The 18,384-nt window shown below is 35.9% G+C and overlaps 1 protein-coding gene across 1 annotated transcript in view; it reads left to right on the forward strand.

The window, feature by feature from the left end:
• The window catches only part of LOC140140385 (gamma-aminobutyric acid type B receptor subunit 2-like), a 33,228-nt gene that overhangs the window by 5,229 nt on the left and 9,615 nt on the right, over positions 1-18,384 (forward strand). Inside the window, exons 2-6 of the mRNA XM_072162145.1 lie at positions 900-1,037; positions 1,966-2,136; positions 2,739-2,843; positions 16,588-16,833; positions 18,083-18,143. Coding sequence (XP_072018246.1) covers positions 900-1,037; positions 1,966-2,136; positions 2,739-2,843; positions 16,588-16,833; positions 18,083-18,143 — 721 coding nt within the window. The remainder of the gene's footprint in view (positions 1-899; positions 1,038-1,965; positions 2,137-2,738; positions 2,844-16,587; positions 16,834-18,082; positions 18,144-18,384) is intronic.

The raw sequence follows: 18,384 nt of genomic DNA on the forward strand, positions 1-18,384 counted from the left end.
GAAAATGTATACTGCTTAGTTTAAATGTACGACGGACGGGAAATTACATTACGTACATAATTATAATTATAGTTTAACCACCAATACCTTTAAGTAGTAAAAAATAACAGAATTGTATAATTGGGAATTTAAAACATGTAAAACATGTAAAACAATTAAGCAATATTTTCTTGAATGCAAAATTCAGCTTGAAATCAAGTTTTAACAAAAAAAAAATCAGTGTTGACTTAAACCAATTAGTATATTTTTCGAACATACCTAAAAAGCACCATGGGGGTAAATTTGATAATTTTTTGTATCCACAGCCTCATCCCCAACCTACTCCAAAAATTGACCAATTTGCCTCTGACGTTGATCTTAGAGTAGCAGAGTGATATACTGTTAAAAATAACTGTACATTTACAAGACCGATTTAAAAAAACATTTTTCAGAAAAACATGGTAAAATACTGTGTAGGCCCCTATTTAGGAGTACATTTAATAATATTTTGCCGTGTTTGTACCATATTTTTCCGTTTTTCAAATAATGAGATAACATTTTTATTGGGCAAATACTTATACTGGTGTAATTACAGAAAATAGTACATCCAATGCTAGCAGTAAAGCCGTAACCCTAATATTAACACTAGCTCTTACTTTGGGAGCGGAGTAGATTCTGTACGCCAACCTATCGGCAGCTGTGACTCCAAATATGTTACCGTGAAAAACGATTTGTGTGTTACTGATAATACCGTACGTTTGACATATTTTACCGTATATTTACCGTAAATTTACCGGCAGCTGGGACTCCATTAACATAATACCGTAAAAAATAAATTTTCTAACAGTATATGAATCACAGGATCAAATATTAATTTCCCACTACTATTTTACTATTACCCTTCTTCTATAACTCAACAGTGTGCAGCTGCTACAGGAACACGAGTATTATTTGACCAGTTATTTCATAAGCCCCAGAAACTGATTCTAATTGGAGATGGTTGCTCAACGTCAACACAAGCTATTGCCGGTACTTCGTACCACTGGAATCTGAATGTGGTGAGAAAGCACAATAATAATATAATAAACACATCCAAAAGAGAAGTCCACCACTTCTTTGAGGGTTCATAAGTTTGAGGACAATTAACCTAAAGTGATAAAATTGATATGAACGTGTGGAAAATGTTCTTATAGTTTGATCAGCTCGTAATCGGCGGGCCTTATAACATCGCGGATTAATATCAATATATTTTATTTTGAGAATGGCTTGTGACATCTCGCTAGAAGAATTACAAATTGTTAATTGCAGTCCTATACTTTGTCTACTTTATTTAAAGCAATATTATAACATTTTCAAACAAAATAGATTAGCATTTCTTTTGCCATAAAATGTTAGCTTTTACTGTCAGATATATCCCTTTTATTTTTGAGCCGAACAACTACGGCAAAGCAAAGAAAATTGGAATTTACTACCAGCGCACATGTCGCCAATACGTACCACTCCTTCGGTCATGTTGTGGTACGACCCTTTGTTGTGTATATCACCGTCCCCCACGCCGTGTACGTACTGTGTGTTATGAACATCGTGTATGCGTTCGACTAATAATTCCATCGTAATAATAAATCGCCGGTTCCGGCGTTTTATTCAAAATCTCGGATTTTGACAAAACTACAGCACCTAGAGTCTTGATTTTTGCAGGGTATATTGGTTTAATAAAGTACAATTTAATCGTGTAAAAAATGAATTTTAAAAATTCAGTGAGGGCGTCTTCCTCAGCAAATGTTATAATATGGCTTTAACACGCACCTCTGATCGTGTTTCTACTTTTTGGCGTTGTGGTTAAAGCCTAACATTTCCCGCCGATTACGAGCTGATCAAATAGCTGTGGCATGATACAAAACAGTTGTAAAACGATGAGAGTGAAATATTATAAATTGATTGCATTATATAAATGATTCTCAAAACATTTGCATGTCAATATAACAGATGTCCTATGCAGCATCAGCCCCAACTCTTTCCAACCGAATAGACTATCCGTACTTCTACAGAACCGTTATGCCAGATACAATGTTTAACTCTGCTAGGATTCGTCTTATGAAAGAATTTGGATGGAACAAAGTTGGCACAATACACGGAAAACATGAAATATTCTCACTGGTAAGAAGTATTTGTCAAATTCAAATTATTTTACCTAGCATTTAGCTGAAACACCTCATGCGAAAAAAAAAGATGTTTATGCTTAATATGAGCTGATGAATCTTTCAATAAAAAACTCTTTAAAACGGAAACCTGGCATCATACGAGAAGGCCCACAGGGAAAGCAAACATAAAGATATTTCTATAACGTTATAAACGTGTTGAAAACGTTTTTATAGCATTTAAGTTGAAAATGTTTTATAACATTAATTTGAGGTTTATATAATTAAACGTATTGAAGACGCAAAATTGATAAAATAACAAGATAAAATGCCAAATATCACATGGACAAAGGTTGCATAAAATCATGAAATCAGAAAAGTATCATAAAAATAAGATGATACAAACAAAGAACATAGTTTTCTGCAGGGGAGGGGGGGGGGGGCATAAATCTGACGTCACAGTTGCATTCGTCAATAATGTTTGCTATTCTAAATATGTATACTTTTATATACTTTAGACTAACAATTGAGCAGTAATGAGACCCAAAAGTCTCATAATTCGAGGATTGTATCTTTCGCCTCAGTTCTCAATTTCTCTTCTTCCTATTCTTCACTTCCTAGGTGATTGACCATCTCATTGGAGGACTCCACGATGCCAATATCACCATCCTTACATCAGAAACCTTTGCTTCGGATGATCCTTCTCATCAAATTCAAAATTTGAGGGTAAGATCCACACTCTTAGCAAAAAAGTTGCAACTTTTTAAAACCGGTACGAAATATCGTCGTCCCCCTAAAATGTAATGCATCAAAGCTCGTACAAAGATTTAGTTCTGATTAGTCAGTCAAACTATACCAGGGCCGTGACACTCGTATTCAATCCCTGTATAAAAATTGAAGTCACTTCACGGCAGTTTGAGTGACGGTTGCTAGGGAGTTTGGTACCATCGGAATGTTGATTGACCGTTTTGGGTAGTTTGGTACCATGATTGACAGTTTTTGGGTAGTTTGGTACCCAAGATGGCGCCCATCGACTGCCAATTATTCGGACCCGTTCCAGCCAAAATACAGCTTATTTAGCCAGTCTCGTCATAGGGTCATCGAAGAGAATATTTTCCTAGCATATTGAGCTAACTCCTCAGCTATTTGGTTTTTCACGATATGATAGTAATGGAAAGATTCGACCAAATGTTCGCCGTTTTTCGCCATTTAATTTTTTGGAAACGATGACGTAAACATTGCATCATCTCTTCCACAGGTTATACACTCATACACGTACAGGGGTACTATGCCATCACATGCATTATATCGCGCATAGGCTAAATGACTGACTTCATGCATTTGCGCAAACGAGTGGCTTATCCTATAGTATATTAGTACTCGAGAATCCTTGACTATACTGTAAATCTTCCACATGGGAGTGTGGACTTTAAATGGAATAGCCTAATTTCTGTATTTTCTTCTTTTTATTTTTTTTTACAGACTGTTGATGCCAAAATCATAGCAGTAAATATGTATGCTACAAAAGCAAGACGTGTTTTATGTGAGGTAAATAATAATTAATGAACAATAATTTATTCTTATTAAATAATAAGCAAATTACCTTAAAGATATCAAGGCGATCTTGATTATATTAAAAGCATGCATAGAATACATGAATATGAACACAATTCAAACATAAATCATAGTCCATTGAAAAAGTACACAAAACTTTAGTTTTCGTCCTCTGTGCTGACAGCTTTATTTCAATTGACTTGGTCCACTGCTTTTCCCGCGAAACTTGACATTTCCCGCATTTTCAGCAGTGAATATTGCACACGTGATCGAGAGAAACCAGATCTTCATCACGATTGCATCCCCTATTCTTCTGGTAAATGTATTTGGGCCCTTTTCTAGGATTGTTGCAACTTCCCATTAAATGACGTGATTTTCTTGAGCGATGTGGACAGTACCGGTAATGGCTGATTAGTGTTGTTCTGAAGTTTATTCTTTTCTGGTTGCTCATGTGAGCCGTAGGTTTCCTTTCCGCTTTAGTTTCAGGCTCTTTCTTAGAGCCTTGTCCCAAACAATCTTCCAGCCTCCCCTACGTATGACTTGTCACATCCTTTGCTAGGGATATTATACACAACATCACTGCTTTATCTTCTCGATGTCCTTCTTGTCCTTCTGGAGGATAAGCAGACTTTTTGTTGGTAGGATGCATGGCCTTGGAGATGTTATACGTCCAGCAAAATCTTCGGAGTTTCTCCACCAAGCCTTCTACGTAAGGTGACGACCATACCTTTGCATGTTTTTCTCTATTTTTTGTCTTGCTTTTTTTTGTTATGACATCCAAAGACTGTTTTGGGTAAATTTATTGTCATCAGTATGACCTTGATTAAATTAAAATGCTCCAAAGTAGCTCCAAGGCAGCTCCAAAGTACTTTTTTACAGATGACTGAGTTCAACATTAATAAAATATTCATGTGCTTGCTGTTGCTAAGATGAGTTTCGACATTGTCATAAAAGCAATGGTTTTTGATGAGTGCTAGCTCTAATTGAAATTGGGGAGCTCCGAATTGGGAAACACGAAATACCCGTTACTGTCGAACCACATTTTCCCGCTACAAGTCGGGAAAAACTGAAACAATTTTGTTAGCAATGTTTTTCAAAGTAGACATATTCAATAATGACTGAAAATATTCCTAGCAATGATGTAAATTTACTACCACATTTTACCACACGTTTTTCACAGTTTCCATTTTTACCTGTGGCATTCATCTCTATTTAATGCCTATGCAATTTAATTGAAAGCACACATTAACTCATGGCAGCGATGGCTATCTTTCCACTTACATACTATTGGAGTAAACATGGATTTTCTAATATACCAGAAGGTTGAAACTACTACTGGCAGCTATTCCTATGAAGGCTTATATATATTTAATTCTTTGAACTTCATCCGGACTGATATAATTGAATTAAAAGTCCATTCAGTGATTTGCTTATCCGGACGATCGTAAAGATCATCAAAATTCAGGTTTTGGTATACTTTTGTCATTGTCATAGATGTGCTAACATAGCCTTCAGCCGTAAGCCGTAAATCTAAGACAAAATAAGGCATTTTATTTTGATATACTGACAGTATATAAATTAGCTACATGTATTTGAATGGGGCTTCAACTTCATCAATACTGCCGTCTTCTTCGTTTTTTGCCAACTTTTTCATTTCAAAAATACAAAATGACAATTTGAAAGCCTTATCCTTCACTTTTAAGCATTTATAACCAATTATGTTGTGTAAGTCCATGAAGTCCCGAATTTTACTCGCGTTTTAGACGTTTCATCTTCTCTACGGAAAATGAAAGCTGTCTAGGCATTATTAATTGATGTCTATAGATGTTTTCAACTAAAATGAATTCACTTATTTCTTAGAGCGTAGCAACGGTAATAAAAAGCCTGATACTTGCTATAGCTGCAGTCAAGTATAGAATTCTTTTAATTGGACCTTTAAAAATCACTAATAGTAAGACAATGTATATTTTTGCCGTAAACACATAGATTATAGAGTAGTAGGGACAAAAACCACGGAAAAAACAAGAAAATGAAGAAGAAGAAAAACAAAAACCCGTCTGGAAGGGGAATGAGCTTGTCAGTAGAATTTATGTCTTGCAAGCAGGCATGAAAGAAATAGAATTATATTTTATACCAAAGATAATTTGCGCCGCCGGTTTATGGAGTTCTGTATACACCCTTGAAAATGCATACCATGCAAGCGCATTTCGCCGGAGAGGTCACGGGTATGTAGAGGAAGAGACCTATTGTCTGGTGACCAAATCTTTGTAACAAAGGTTTGTGAGTGGTTTTGGCATGTTTTGGTACTAAACAAATTTGGCGTGGGCTGCCCTCTTGAAAATGTCAGGCAATTTTGGTAGGGGTCAATTAAGGTCAAACAGGGGGTCAAAATTATAAATTATCGCAATTCTTTTTAAAAGTCATAAAGAATCCAAAAAGGTATAGTGTATCGAAAGGTAGGCTATATATTAATGAAAATGTGTTTTAACATGTTTAATGGTTTATTTGTTACACCTTTCTTCCATTTTGATTACAGACCACTTTAATAAATTAATTTGCCTTTGATATATAAGATCTGTTTTTATTGATGCTTTGGTTATTGCTTAAATTATGTCATGTATGTAAAGTCTGCACAAAAAGTAACTCAGCTGTTATAAATACGGCTATAGATTCAGAACTAATAATTGTTTTCACAATATTTCAACATAAAAAGAAGGATGATTTATTTACGCGCATTTTGATACCCCATTTGTCCAATTTCGTTCAATATTGACAATACAGCAGTGTTTTGAAAGAAAAATAACCCAATTTAAAAGTTGCAGTTATTTGTATTGATTTGAAGTAAGCGCGAAGATAATAGAGACCTTGCGAAATGAAGTTACTTTAACTTTAACTTTAACGTCTAGAGGATTATAGAGGATTATGTATTCAAAACCAAGGTGGTTTTGAATACATAATCCTCTATAATCCTCTAGACGTTAAAGTTAAAAAGTTCGCAAGGTCTCTAATGGCGGGCTTTACGTGTTTACAGTGAAGGCATTATAACAATTAATCGCTGTAAACTGCAACTTTTAAATTCGGGTATTTTTCTGTAAAAGCACTACTGTGCTGTTAATATTGAACGACATTTGACGAATGGGGTATCAAAATGCGCGTAAATAAATCATGCTTCTCTCTATGTTGAAATATTGTGAAAACAATTATTAGTTCTGAGTCTATAGGCGTATTTATAACAGCTGAGTTACTTGTGCAGACTTTAGTTCATTTAATTGGTTTTTCATTTCGTACCTTGTTTATTTATTATGTCTATTCTTGAGAGCTTGAGGGATTGGTGCAATCTTTTTCATCACTGTGCACCGACCATCCCGCTTTTGTATTATTTACTGTATTATTTATTCAATTATTGAAAGTCTTGTTTGTTTAAGTTGTAATTTTGGTAAATTTCATTCTAATTATTATTATTTTTTGTTATTATTAATCTACTTCTTGTAGGTTAATAACTATTTTTCACTGATTTTTTTATTCAGTGGTAGTTTAAGTTCTGTGTAATTTGTATTACGTGTGATTGATTTCATGTCCAACTGTCCAAACGCTTAATTCTCATAATGATTTTTTGATGATACCTTGAACCTCAACTCAATTATAACAAGATCAATAGCTGTCAATACCAAAGAGCTTTTAAATAGAAATAGAGTCGCAATAGATTATATAATCTTTTGTTCGTTTGATGCCGATTAGAAGTTGCGACAGGCTATTCATAAAAGTGGTACCATTGTTTCGAATAAAGGTGTTCCGCCATTAAATTGGTCACTGATCCGGCATCATATTAACGCTCTACACAACAGGCGAGTATCAATAAGTGACCACACTACAGTCATGTGTAAGGGCAGTCATGTGTAAAGTGGTACCATTGTACTCAATGTATCCCAAATGTGTGCTTGTGTGGGTCTGAGTCTATAAAGGAGGCTTTAGCTGTCGATGCAATCATCTTTACCACCCACATGACGATAGGTGTTTCATTTAAATAAATTGAATGCTCTTGGTGATCGATTACACATTAGAATGTATGAAGGCTGCCATTTCCAGTCCATATATCTATATGACACTATAATGGTAATCGCTATACGTATACATGTAAGTATAAGTATAGGCCTATAAAGGTTATTTTTAAGACATTTCCATTTAATTTTATTTTAAGAAGGAGATTGGTATAGAAATAGTGGCGTACCCAAAGAGGGGAGGGGGTTGGGGAGGGACAGATTCACCTCTGTGAGAAGTCTTGGGAGGGAGGAAGAGGGGAGGAGGGGATATGGAGAATGAGAGGGCGGGAGGAAGGGATAATAAAGACAAGTAGATAAATAGAAATATAAGGAAAATGATGGGAATGAGAGAGGGAGGGTGAGAGGGGACAATGAGAGCGAGGAAGTGGTAAAATGTAGGCCTAGGAAAGAATAAGTACAGAGAAGGGAAAAGAAAGGAACGATGAATACATTTAATAATAATTATTAGGCCTATATAATAACTAAACACATAACAGCAATGGGCAGCCATTCGACGATGTCAATGCCTTTATTCGTTACGTAATTAAAACGCCCAGTCAGATGTATTTCACACCTACCAAACATAACTCACCCAATTTCGCAAACTGTACGTTGAATGTACACTCTCATGAATATTGATTGGCAACATTTTCCAATATGTCAGCGCTCTAATCGGAAACAATAGAACAATAGACCCTGCAGAGCGTTGGTCAATACTATATAGTGGCCAGCAACCTTGCCATCCTGCATTTTAACATCAGAAGCCTCATCAAACATACAACCGATGTGGCACACTTTCTATGCTTGATCATCTTTGATAGTTCTTCACGGAAACATAGTTTCATAGTTTTCATAATTATGATAATGACGCTAATCTGACTGATCTTAGCTAACAATTATTCATCAGTAAATTGTGTAAGGCAGGATAGGAGAGGTGCAGGTGGCCCTTCAATTTTTATCAATCCATATAACAATATTCGCGAAAGATGTGATCTTGCATTAGACTGCTAAAATTGAAGTGTTCATTGAGTCTCTAGGGTTTAGTGCAACAAAGGGCTATCTACAGTTTGGGCATTTTGAGATATGAGCACAAACGTCTGCAGATAGCCCAGATGCAGATAGCCATTTGTTGCTCTAAATACCAGAGACCCCATCCGTTGCATAAGGCTTGGACTTTGAAGGTTTGCAGATAGCCCTTTATTGCACTAAACAAAATGCTACTTTTGCTGATTTTGTTAACAGGAATCCTGATTTTGAAATCCATTAATTTAAATAAAAATTTCAATGCAGATAGGGTCCAGAACAAGCATTGTTCTCAGGATTATTTTGGTACTAAAGCCTCATTATCGCCCCAAAGATGCAGATAGCCCTTTGTTGCACTAAGCCCTCGTATAATTGTTGGGATTATATTACAAGTTGGAATATGTGATTTTTGACAATTTTATTAATCAGTTCTAAGTTGTTCAAGGCCTGGAAGCTATCTGTAAACATCGACCTTCTAAAATCCGATTTGCTAACCTTTTCTTTTGTCATGATTTTGTTACTTGCATCTGTCGTCCGACTCGTGTATATCACAACCAACTTCGCATTATTGGTTGTTATGTATTGATAATGTATTCTCCAAGGCTGTTTCAACGAAATCACAAGAAGTTTGCGCAGCGGTATGGGCTCTGCTTGTAATCGGTGGATTGCGAGTTCGAGCCCGCGACGGTGCCACCGTGTTGTGCTCTTGGGCGAGGCACTTAACCTTACTTGCCTCTCTCTACATAGGGGTGAAATGGCGAGCTGTTATGATTATTATCCATTAAACGCCGCCCAATGGTATGAGCATGCCTTGGGCATTGTATGGCAGCTGACATAATTCTAACAACAGCGGAACAAATGTAAAGCGCTTTGGTACATGTGCACATGGGAAAGGCGCTATATAAATACCAACATTTATTTTTACCATTTAGTTCACCATATCAAATGGCTCCACTGTGGTTCATCCCACCATCCAAACCAACTGTTAGGCAAGCTAGACAATTCAAGCCTGCTTAACGGGTTAGGCCATTTTAAATCGACTTTCGAAAAGTTTTTTGATACATTCATTGATTTCTCAAAAAGTAAAAATCGCAGTTTAACAAATAACGGTTCAAATGAAAGCCATTATTGGGGGCTAATTGTTGTATCACTATGAAAGGCCTGACACCAATATAAACACTTGTTTCGGTGACCCAAGTTCATGGTCATTTCTGCTCACGCACTTTTTTACAGATGGCCTGGAATTTCATATTTCGGTTTCAGCGATTGCCCGAAAAAGGTGGTATGTTTTTGAAAAGCGTTTCCGCTTGGAATGTAGATAGTTATTGTTGCTATTACTCTTCGCGATTTTAATTTATGCCCTCTTTAGCCGACAATTTTCAATGCATTTTACACAATAGATACGTCGCTTGCATAAATACCGCTATTTTTAACAGTATCGTTTTTGTTAACCAACATACCATCCAAATTAGTTCTCAAGACTTTGATGAAACCATAAATACCAAATCGGACTGCATGTGATGAACAGATTTTAAACTAGAATCAAAAGAACCAGCGTAGGCCCTCTCAAAATGTACTTTTTTAAAATATCGCGTTGTGATAAAAATGACTGCCTTTTCCTTGTTTTTTATAACAATGAAATGCTTTACTTACCTCAAACATCCCAAGTAGCGTTGTCTCAATGTCCGTTACTGGTTGGTATTATTCAGATTAAGCGATTTTCATGATTTAGGCCTACTTAGCCTACATTTGACCAACTATTTGCCCACACCGTGTACGAATATATTCCAAATATGGCGCTGCATTCAGTATCACACTAACGACAAGGTTATACTAAGATGTGTAAGACTTTCTGACACTATATTCACGGTTTTTCTAATGGCTATTCAAACTTATGACAAATTTGGCTGGTTTGCGTTGATCAATACCATTTCACCCTGATGTGACAGTGACGTCACATCCGGGGTCACGTCAGTATTAAGCTGGTTTCATACTACCCTGCCGCTTGCAATGAGCGGCGTGGCGCACGCGCATTGCAGACAATCGGACACAATCAAGGCTTGTCATTGGTTGAAACGCTCTGCCGCTTGCCGCAGCGGCAAGCGGCAGGAAAAATATGCAGGGGCATTATACGAATTTTATTAGGCGCAGCATCACTCGCTGGAGTTCGATGGCGCTGGTGTACATACGCACGCGCTTAAAGACACCGCATAGATGCGAGAGCGAAACAGCTGTTCACAACGCGTTGACATCACTGCCACATCGGGGTGAAAATGGTATAGGTAATAGATGACTATGAAACCTCAAATCGCCCTCGATAAAGGTTGGCAATTGAAGCAGGCCTCAGTTTAGCGAACTTTGTCTAGTTTAATGCGATGCGAGTGCAAACGCCGCTCGGACTGTGAAGGTTTCTGGATACCGAATATGGGTTTAGATTAGGCCTATATCATGTCCTCTAGGCCATATAATTTATTTTTGGAAAGGAAAGTCTAATCTCGGAGCCTATTCAATTGAGAAGGGACTGGATTTTGTCATAATAATATAAAAATTAATACTTGTCGTCCATAACAAGAAAGAATGCCTCGCGATTTTTTTTATATCCTGCCATAGTATTTTAATTGATTAAACTGAACATGAAGATATATCTTTACTAGCTTCATGCACTAATTTCCAGACCCGCCCGGCCTTCTACATGTAGTGAGTACCACATTAGATTGTGTTTACAAGAAATAATAAGCGTTGCCTCCTCGAAATTTCTTATGCCAGCAGCTTTGATGATTAAATATTATCTACAACTCCGCACCTGTGTTCAAGGCCTTTCTTTTATCTATTGACCTCAAAAGAAAGGATTAGAATGATCAGAATACCGTCCCTGACCCCTTTCCACACATTAATAATTAGTCGGTAAGGGAACGTGCTACCGTTATACTTCAACGAGTACGTATGGCCACTACACAGTTCAATGGCCTTATTGTGATCTGGCGGGCGTTTTAAAAGCACGGTCCCTGACTGCGTGGGCACATTTCCGGGCAAGGAACAATAGAGACCAATTGCCTGGCAATGACGTCACATGTAATCCCAGTCTATAGTGTGATTAGAACACAAATCACCTCATCATCACAAGTTAAATGCAAATCGCCAGATTTGATTGAAGGAAGGCCTAGTGGGTCATTCCAAGATTATACTAAAGTGGCACACAGCACTATACCAGAGATAATGAGGGAATGGACAAGATAAAGCAAGAAGCACTTGTGAAAGAAGGACTGCAGAAAAAAGAAATCGCTATTAAATGTCGCTGTTGATAAAAGAAGGAACAAGGATTTGGATACACTGAAAAAAAATGGGAGGACCATTTACAAGTGTTGCAGAAAAGGAACGATACCTTACGAGTGACAATGATGACATTGACAAAATAACAGTTGGGGGGGGGGGGTTACCCTGAAGTTCGCTATGTCTTTACCAAAAACCAGCAACATATTTAGACTTCTAAAAGACCACAAAAAAAACATATTAATCTGACACTGTATTTAAAAATGTCACAGCAAAAGCAGATGCCACTATCATGCAATTATTCACTTGAAGTAGATATACTTTAAAGGGTGAGTTACGTTTACCTAAACCAAGACTATTTGAACCAATCTTGAAATTGGGAGCAAAAGTCATGAAATCAGGAATAAAATCCCAAAATTTGGGTGAAAAAAGGAAAAATCACAACCCTGACAAGTAGAGATAAGCCTCTTGAGTGAGTCCAAATCATCAAAATAATTTGTTTTCCACTGTATGTCATTGTGTTTGTAATTCTTGCTGATACTGTTATGTTTAATGACTGTATAATGCATTTTTCACATTGCAAGGTTTCACATTGGAGGGCATGTACAGGGGGGGTTACAATATTCCAATTTCACTAAAACTGATTTTTTCTAGTCTATATTGGTTCTCTCCATATTTTGGGCTGGGGGTAAAAATTGTACTTGCAACTTTGTGAAATAACACACCCCCCTAATTATAGGCTGGTGGTCACTTATAGTACGATCAGTACGAAAAGTCCAACGCGATTATTAATGTATTTTCTAAAATTAAAAGAACCACTTTTTAGCGCGAATTTGTGTAAGTTACACAGCTGAAGTTGTGAAAGGGTTGAAAGACTACAATATTACGGCATAAACAAGAATTTCTTTGTTTGGTCGTTATTCCTATAGGCTCATCCCTTAACATCAAAGACCTCAATTTTCTATATCCGACAGACATTTGATTAAATAATATTGATGACCCTGAGGAAGCTTACAATAATTTTAATGGTACATTACTTACTTTACTTGATACTTACGGCATTAGCGTAATTGCTAATGATTGGATAAGTAGTTTATGTCAATAATAGGAAACAATTCGTTGTATTAAATAAAACCTCATTTGAAATGACATCAATCATATGCGGTGTTTCTTTCTTACAAGGACCGCAATTAACATTGAATTGGAAACTATCTCTAGCTGGTTTAGGCTAAGTAAACTCTCATTAAATTAAAAATAAAAGATAATTTCATGGTTTTTAAAAATAAATATATTGCAAAACATCACAAGGAAAATAATTTTCACATTCATGTTAATATTAACAAACTAGCAAAAGTCCACACAGCCAAATATCTTGGCATAGGAATTGACGATATTATTTCCTGGAAGTCTCATACGTCCCATATATCTAAAATAGCCTCTAAATAATAATGGCATTATCCGTAATAGTCATGCTGCCAGTGGGTATGACGTTGTTTTGGTGTCCATAGTTTTGTTTTTGATAGATATTGCTTCTCAAGACCACTTCAAAAATAAGTTTACTGGACCTCTGTCAGCATTGGGCATTTTGAGATATGGCGGGTCAAAGTTCATACAGAGGTCAAAATTCAAATTGCTCAAATGCTGTTGTGAACTTTGACCCGCCATATCTCAAGATGCCCAATGTCTTGAGAAGCAATATCCATCAAAAACAGAACTATGGACACCAAAACAAGCTTTTGTGGCAAAATTTGGCAGCCGGACAATAAAGTTGGTCCTTTCCTTCTCCAGGAATCATCATTAAACTCTACAACACCTTTGTGGTTCCCTATACATCTCATACTGCAATATAATCTGGGCAGACAAGAACAACTAGCAACTAGAAGAACTGCACGTACACTCTCTTTGGCTGGCTCATGCAGAACCACTCTTCAAGCACCTAAACACACTCAACTGGGAACGCTCATGTTTAATTTCCACCATAAATTATTTCCAACTGACTTATCCGATTTCCACCACAAATTATTTCCAACTGACTTGTCTCTAAATGACTTATTTCATTCATTACAAACGAAAGTATTCACGATCATCCCGGGCGATCATCTCACAAGACAAGTACCATCCGTGTTAATTTAACCAAAGGTAAACTTGGTGATATATTCTGTGGAATTCACTTCCCCCGGGGTCACTTCTACAATCAATCCAATTATGTCCCTTCGTGTCATCTTTTAAATCTAATATTAAAAAGCATCTCATCAGTTGCTACACTTTTGACTAATGGAACATTGATTTTTTTAAATTAATTTCTGATCGGACTTTTTTTTTTTTACAAATTAATCCTTTTACAATTTGTGTAATTCCAATATCATTATTGTCACTATCATTATTGATATAATTATAATTAACTAAATGTGTATCTTTAATACGAAAGGTTAAATTTTCAAATGATACCGTAGACGGCTTTTCCTCACAGCTACATACACTTCAAGTACATATCATTATAAAGTTTACTTCAAGGACTGTAAAATATAAAAAATATACATTTTTAGTAATTTGCCATAAAATTTGTATTATATTGCGAATTTCAAAAAATCAACATTATTTGATATGAGAAGGACATTCCTCGTATTCAGAATACAATATGATGTGCTCTCATGTCCCACAAAAATTCTGTGCAACCGTTGATATCCGATTCCTTAATGTAGTAGATTATACATGATGTCTTTTTTGCTTGATTTAGTATAGTTGTATTATTAAAACCATATGTAAAGGGTGTCACAGTTACCATATGTAAAGGGTGCCTTGTCCACTGCTCCTCATACCTTGTCATTATTTTAAAGGTTTTCCCTATTTTGCACAAAATATATATTTCTTGTAATTGGAGGGATGAAAACGAAATATAAACCTTAATGCTGCCCCTTACTGCCTTGTGCGATCCCTTTGTGTAAGAAAGTAAACAATAAGGTCAGTCACTCAGGGGCGTAGCCAGCTTTCTTGGTCAGAGGGGGCAAAATATTTTTTCGGGGCACAGACCAAAAAAAAATGCAGTTGCATCATACAATACATATACCGGTTTTGTTTTTTAAAGAGACTGTACATTTCTTCGATCTTCCAAATAGGGCTTTATTGTGAAAAAAAATTGTATTTTACATTATTTTCGCCCATGATCGGGATAAAAAGGGCTTTATAGTGACAATGTGCGCGCATAGCTCGCAAAAAATTGTATTTTACACTATTTTGGCCCATGATTGGGGAGAATTTTGGTGGATAGGGGGCTCCTTGCCCCTTTTCTTTTCCTTTGCCCTCCAGATTTTCTCTTTCATTTTATGTCAGAGGGGCACTTCTTTCTTTCATTTTTGTGTCGTTATTATAATTAATTGATATATATTTTTGTTGTTTGCAAATTTTAATAGGCTTACAAGAACAACATGGTTGGCGATGGTTACGTGTGGATGTTAGTAGGATGGTACGAACAAAAATGGTGGGAAGTACAAGATGAATTCGTGCATTGTACTTTACAAGAAATGCGTAAAGCTGCTCGAAGTTCATACTATATCTCTACAGAGAGTTTGCCACTAAGTACCAGTTCTGACCTGTCTGTTGCAAATATTGTGAGTATCTTTTCCGATATCTTAAAGAAAGTTTTTAGGGGTATGTCGGCAAATACGAATTTACTGTAAGACCAAAAACAGCCATGTAAAATAAATTGCAGAAACTCATACCTTGATATCGCCTTTTTCGAACCATACAATTTTTTCTTCATAAAATTCATGTTAACATACTCTATATGAAAATGCAAAAATCCCAATTAACAAAATTTACGACAAATTCTGTTTACAACTACTGGATGACTAAACCATTCCCTCACTTGTGTTTACACCTAAATGACTTCAACTAATCGTAGATCCATTCTGTTGCGCTCATTTAAGTGATAGATATGGGAACCTACCACGTTATCAGGGAGAAAGGCCGACCGTAAGAAATTACTTTTGGGTGGGGGTGTGTGGGTGGGGGTGTGGGGATGTGTGTGTTATTTTTTTGGGTGGGGGTGGGGGTGGGTATGTGTGTGGGGATTTAAGGGATATAGACTTTAAACTTGATAGTTATGATTGTTAGTTTTCTTCATATTAAGCGGTAATCTTGTGATGATCGTATTGGATTTTAGCCGAAAGTCAATTTGGCGTATACTTTTGTTCATATAATATAGATAGATTTGTCCAATTTTTTAGCTGAATTTTATCGAGTTTTGGTTGACACTGCGCGCTATACTCTTTTCCTTCCTTCCTTTCTTTCTTTCTTTCTTTCTTTCTTTCTTTCTTTCTTTCTTTCTTTCTTTCTTTCTTTCTTTCTTTCTTTCTTTCTTTCTTTCTTTCTTTCTTTCTTTCTTTCTTTCTTTCTTTCTTTCTTTCTTTCTTTCTTTCTTTCTTTCTTTCTTTCTTTTTCTTTCTTTTCTTTCTTTCTTTCTTTCTTCTTCCTTCCTTCCTTCCTTCATTTCTTTCCTTTCCTTCCTTCCTTCATTTCTTTCCTTCATTTTTCTTTTGTTTTCTTTATTTCTTTTCCTGTCTGACATCTCTCTTTCTCAACAGACTGCTGCACAATACGTAGAGATGCTTACTGATTACCTAAAGGCTCCAAAATGGTCCAACTATGAATGGCAATCCTATAGTCCGTTAGGTTACGATGCTGCCTGGGCTATTGCATTGATGCTTGATAAGGCTGTGCCAGTTCTTAAAACAAAAGGACTGCGATTGGAAGATTTCACCTATGATGACAAAGAAATGGGACGAACCTTCTTTGAATTGCTGAATGAAACAAGATTTACCGGAGTATCGGTATGACATTAATCTGCGGACACTCGCATCACGCATCGTATGCTTGTGACACCTTTTACATTATATTTTTTTTCTAGAAGATGCTAAGTGTATGGTTTTATTTCGATAAAAAACGATAGCATTAATAACACTATACAAATATTCTTATATACATTTATTGCATCTCTAGGGTATGTCAGAAAGAGACATCGGTACCCATCGGGGGATCGATACCTAGCAAACACAAAACGTTTTCGACATCATTCGCAAAAGGTTATAAAAGGTTGTCAGAAAACGTTTAAATGTCGGGTTATATAAAGGGTATATTAAGAGTATTAAACAGTTTCATAAACTTAAAAAAACACTTTTTTGATAATCTACTGCTCAGCAAACAAAAATGTTTTACAGAAAACGTTTAAATCGGGTTATATAAAGGGTATAAAAACGTATAAAAACGTTTTAATAACATTCCAAAAACATTCTTGAAAAACAGAATGTTATTTTGGGGTTGAAAAAATATTTTGCGAAAAATGTTTGCCCAAAATATTTTCAATAACGTTTTAAAAACGTTTTTATGACCTTTATATAACCCGACATTTAAATGTTATTAAAAGGTTTTGAAAAAGACATTTTAAGAACATTTCTTTGTTTGCTGGGTTCAAATATTTTAACATAATGTTATTTAAGTATTGACACAATATTTGGCAAAAATGTTTGCAAAAATAGTTTACAATAACATTTTTGAAAACAATTAAAAATATTGTTGTAGTGTGTTTTCATACAAAACGTTTTAAAACGTTATCATGACCTTTATATAACCCGACATTTTAATGTTATTAAAACGTTTTTACCTAAACCAAAAGCCAAACTATAACTTATTTAAAACGTTTTTAAAACGTTTTTGTGTTTGCTAGGTAGTGATATAGGATTAAACTAAACGTGATGATATTAACCAGATGAACAACACAATAGATGAGTTGACCTCAATGTTTGTCAACAAAGGCAAGAAACTGGTATATCGATATGCTTGAGTGAACTGCCTACAACCACTACACTGTTCGATAGCCTTATTGTGATGTGGTGGTTTTTTTTTAAAAAGCACGGACCCTGCATGAACAAAATGTAATGCGCGTGCACACTGCCAGGCAAAAAAGAAGACAAAACATAAAACAATAGAAATTGTGTTGATGCGCGCGTATACTGCCAGACAATGACGTCACAAGTCAACTTATCTATACATAACGTAGTTTATCATGTCTTATTTCCACAGGGCCCTGTTACTTTTAACGATGGTGACCGTGTAGGAATTATACAAATCCGACAATTACAAGGTATCATTTAACACATGGTTTACTGTAATGAATGTACTATAATAAACACGTCAAAAAGTTCCCACAACTTTGAGTGACTAAAAGTTTGAGCACAATTAATTAAAAACACATTATGTTTCACTACCTGAAGAGAATTGATCAAAATTTGAATATCCTCCTGAGGTTAGTATCTGTCAATGAATTGACCAGATCACCAGATGTCATTATAGCTAGAGGCACTATATGACACACATGGGTCAAT

This window comes from Amphiura filiformis, chromosome 19 (assembly GCF_039555335.1).
Source record: "Amphiura filiformis chromosome 19, Afil_fr2py, whole genome shotgun sequence".
Classification (NCBI taxonomy): domain Eukaryota; kingdom Metazoa; phylum Echinodermata; class Ophiuroidea; order Amphilepidida; family Amphiuridae; genus Amphiura; species Amphiura filiformis.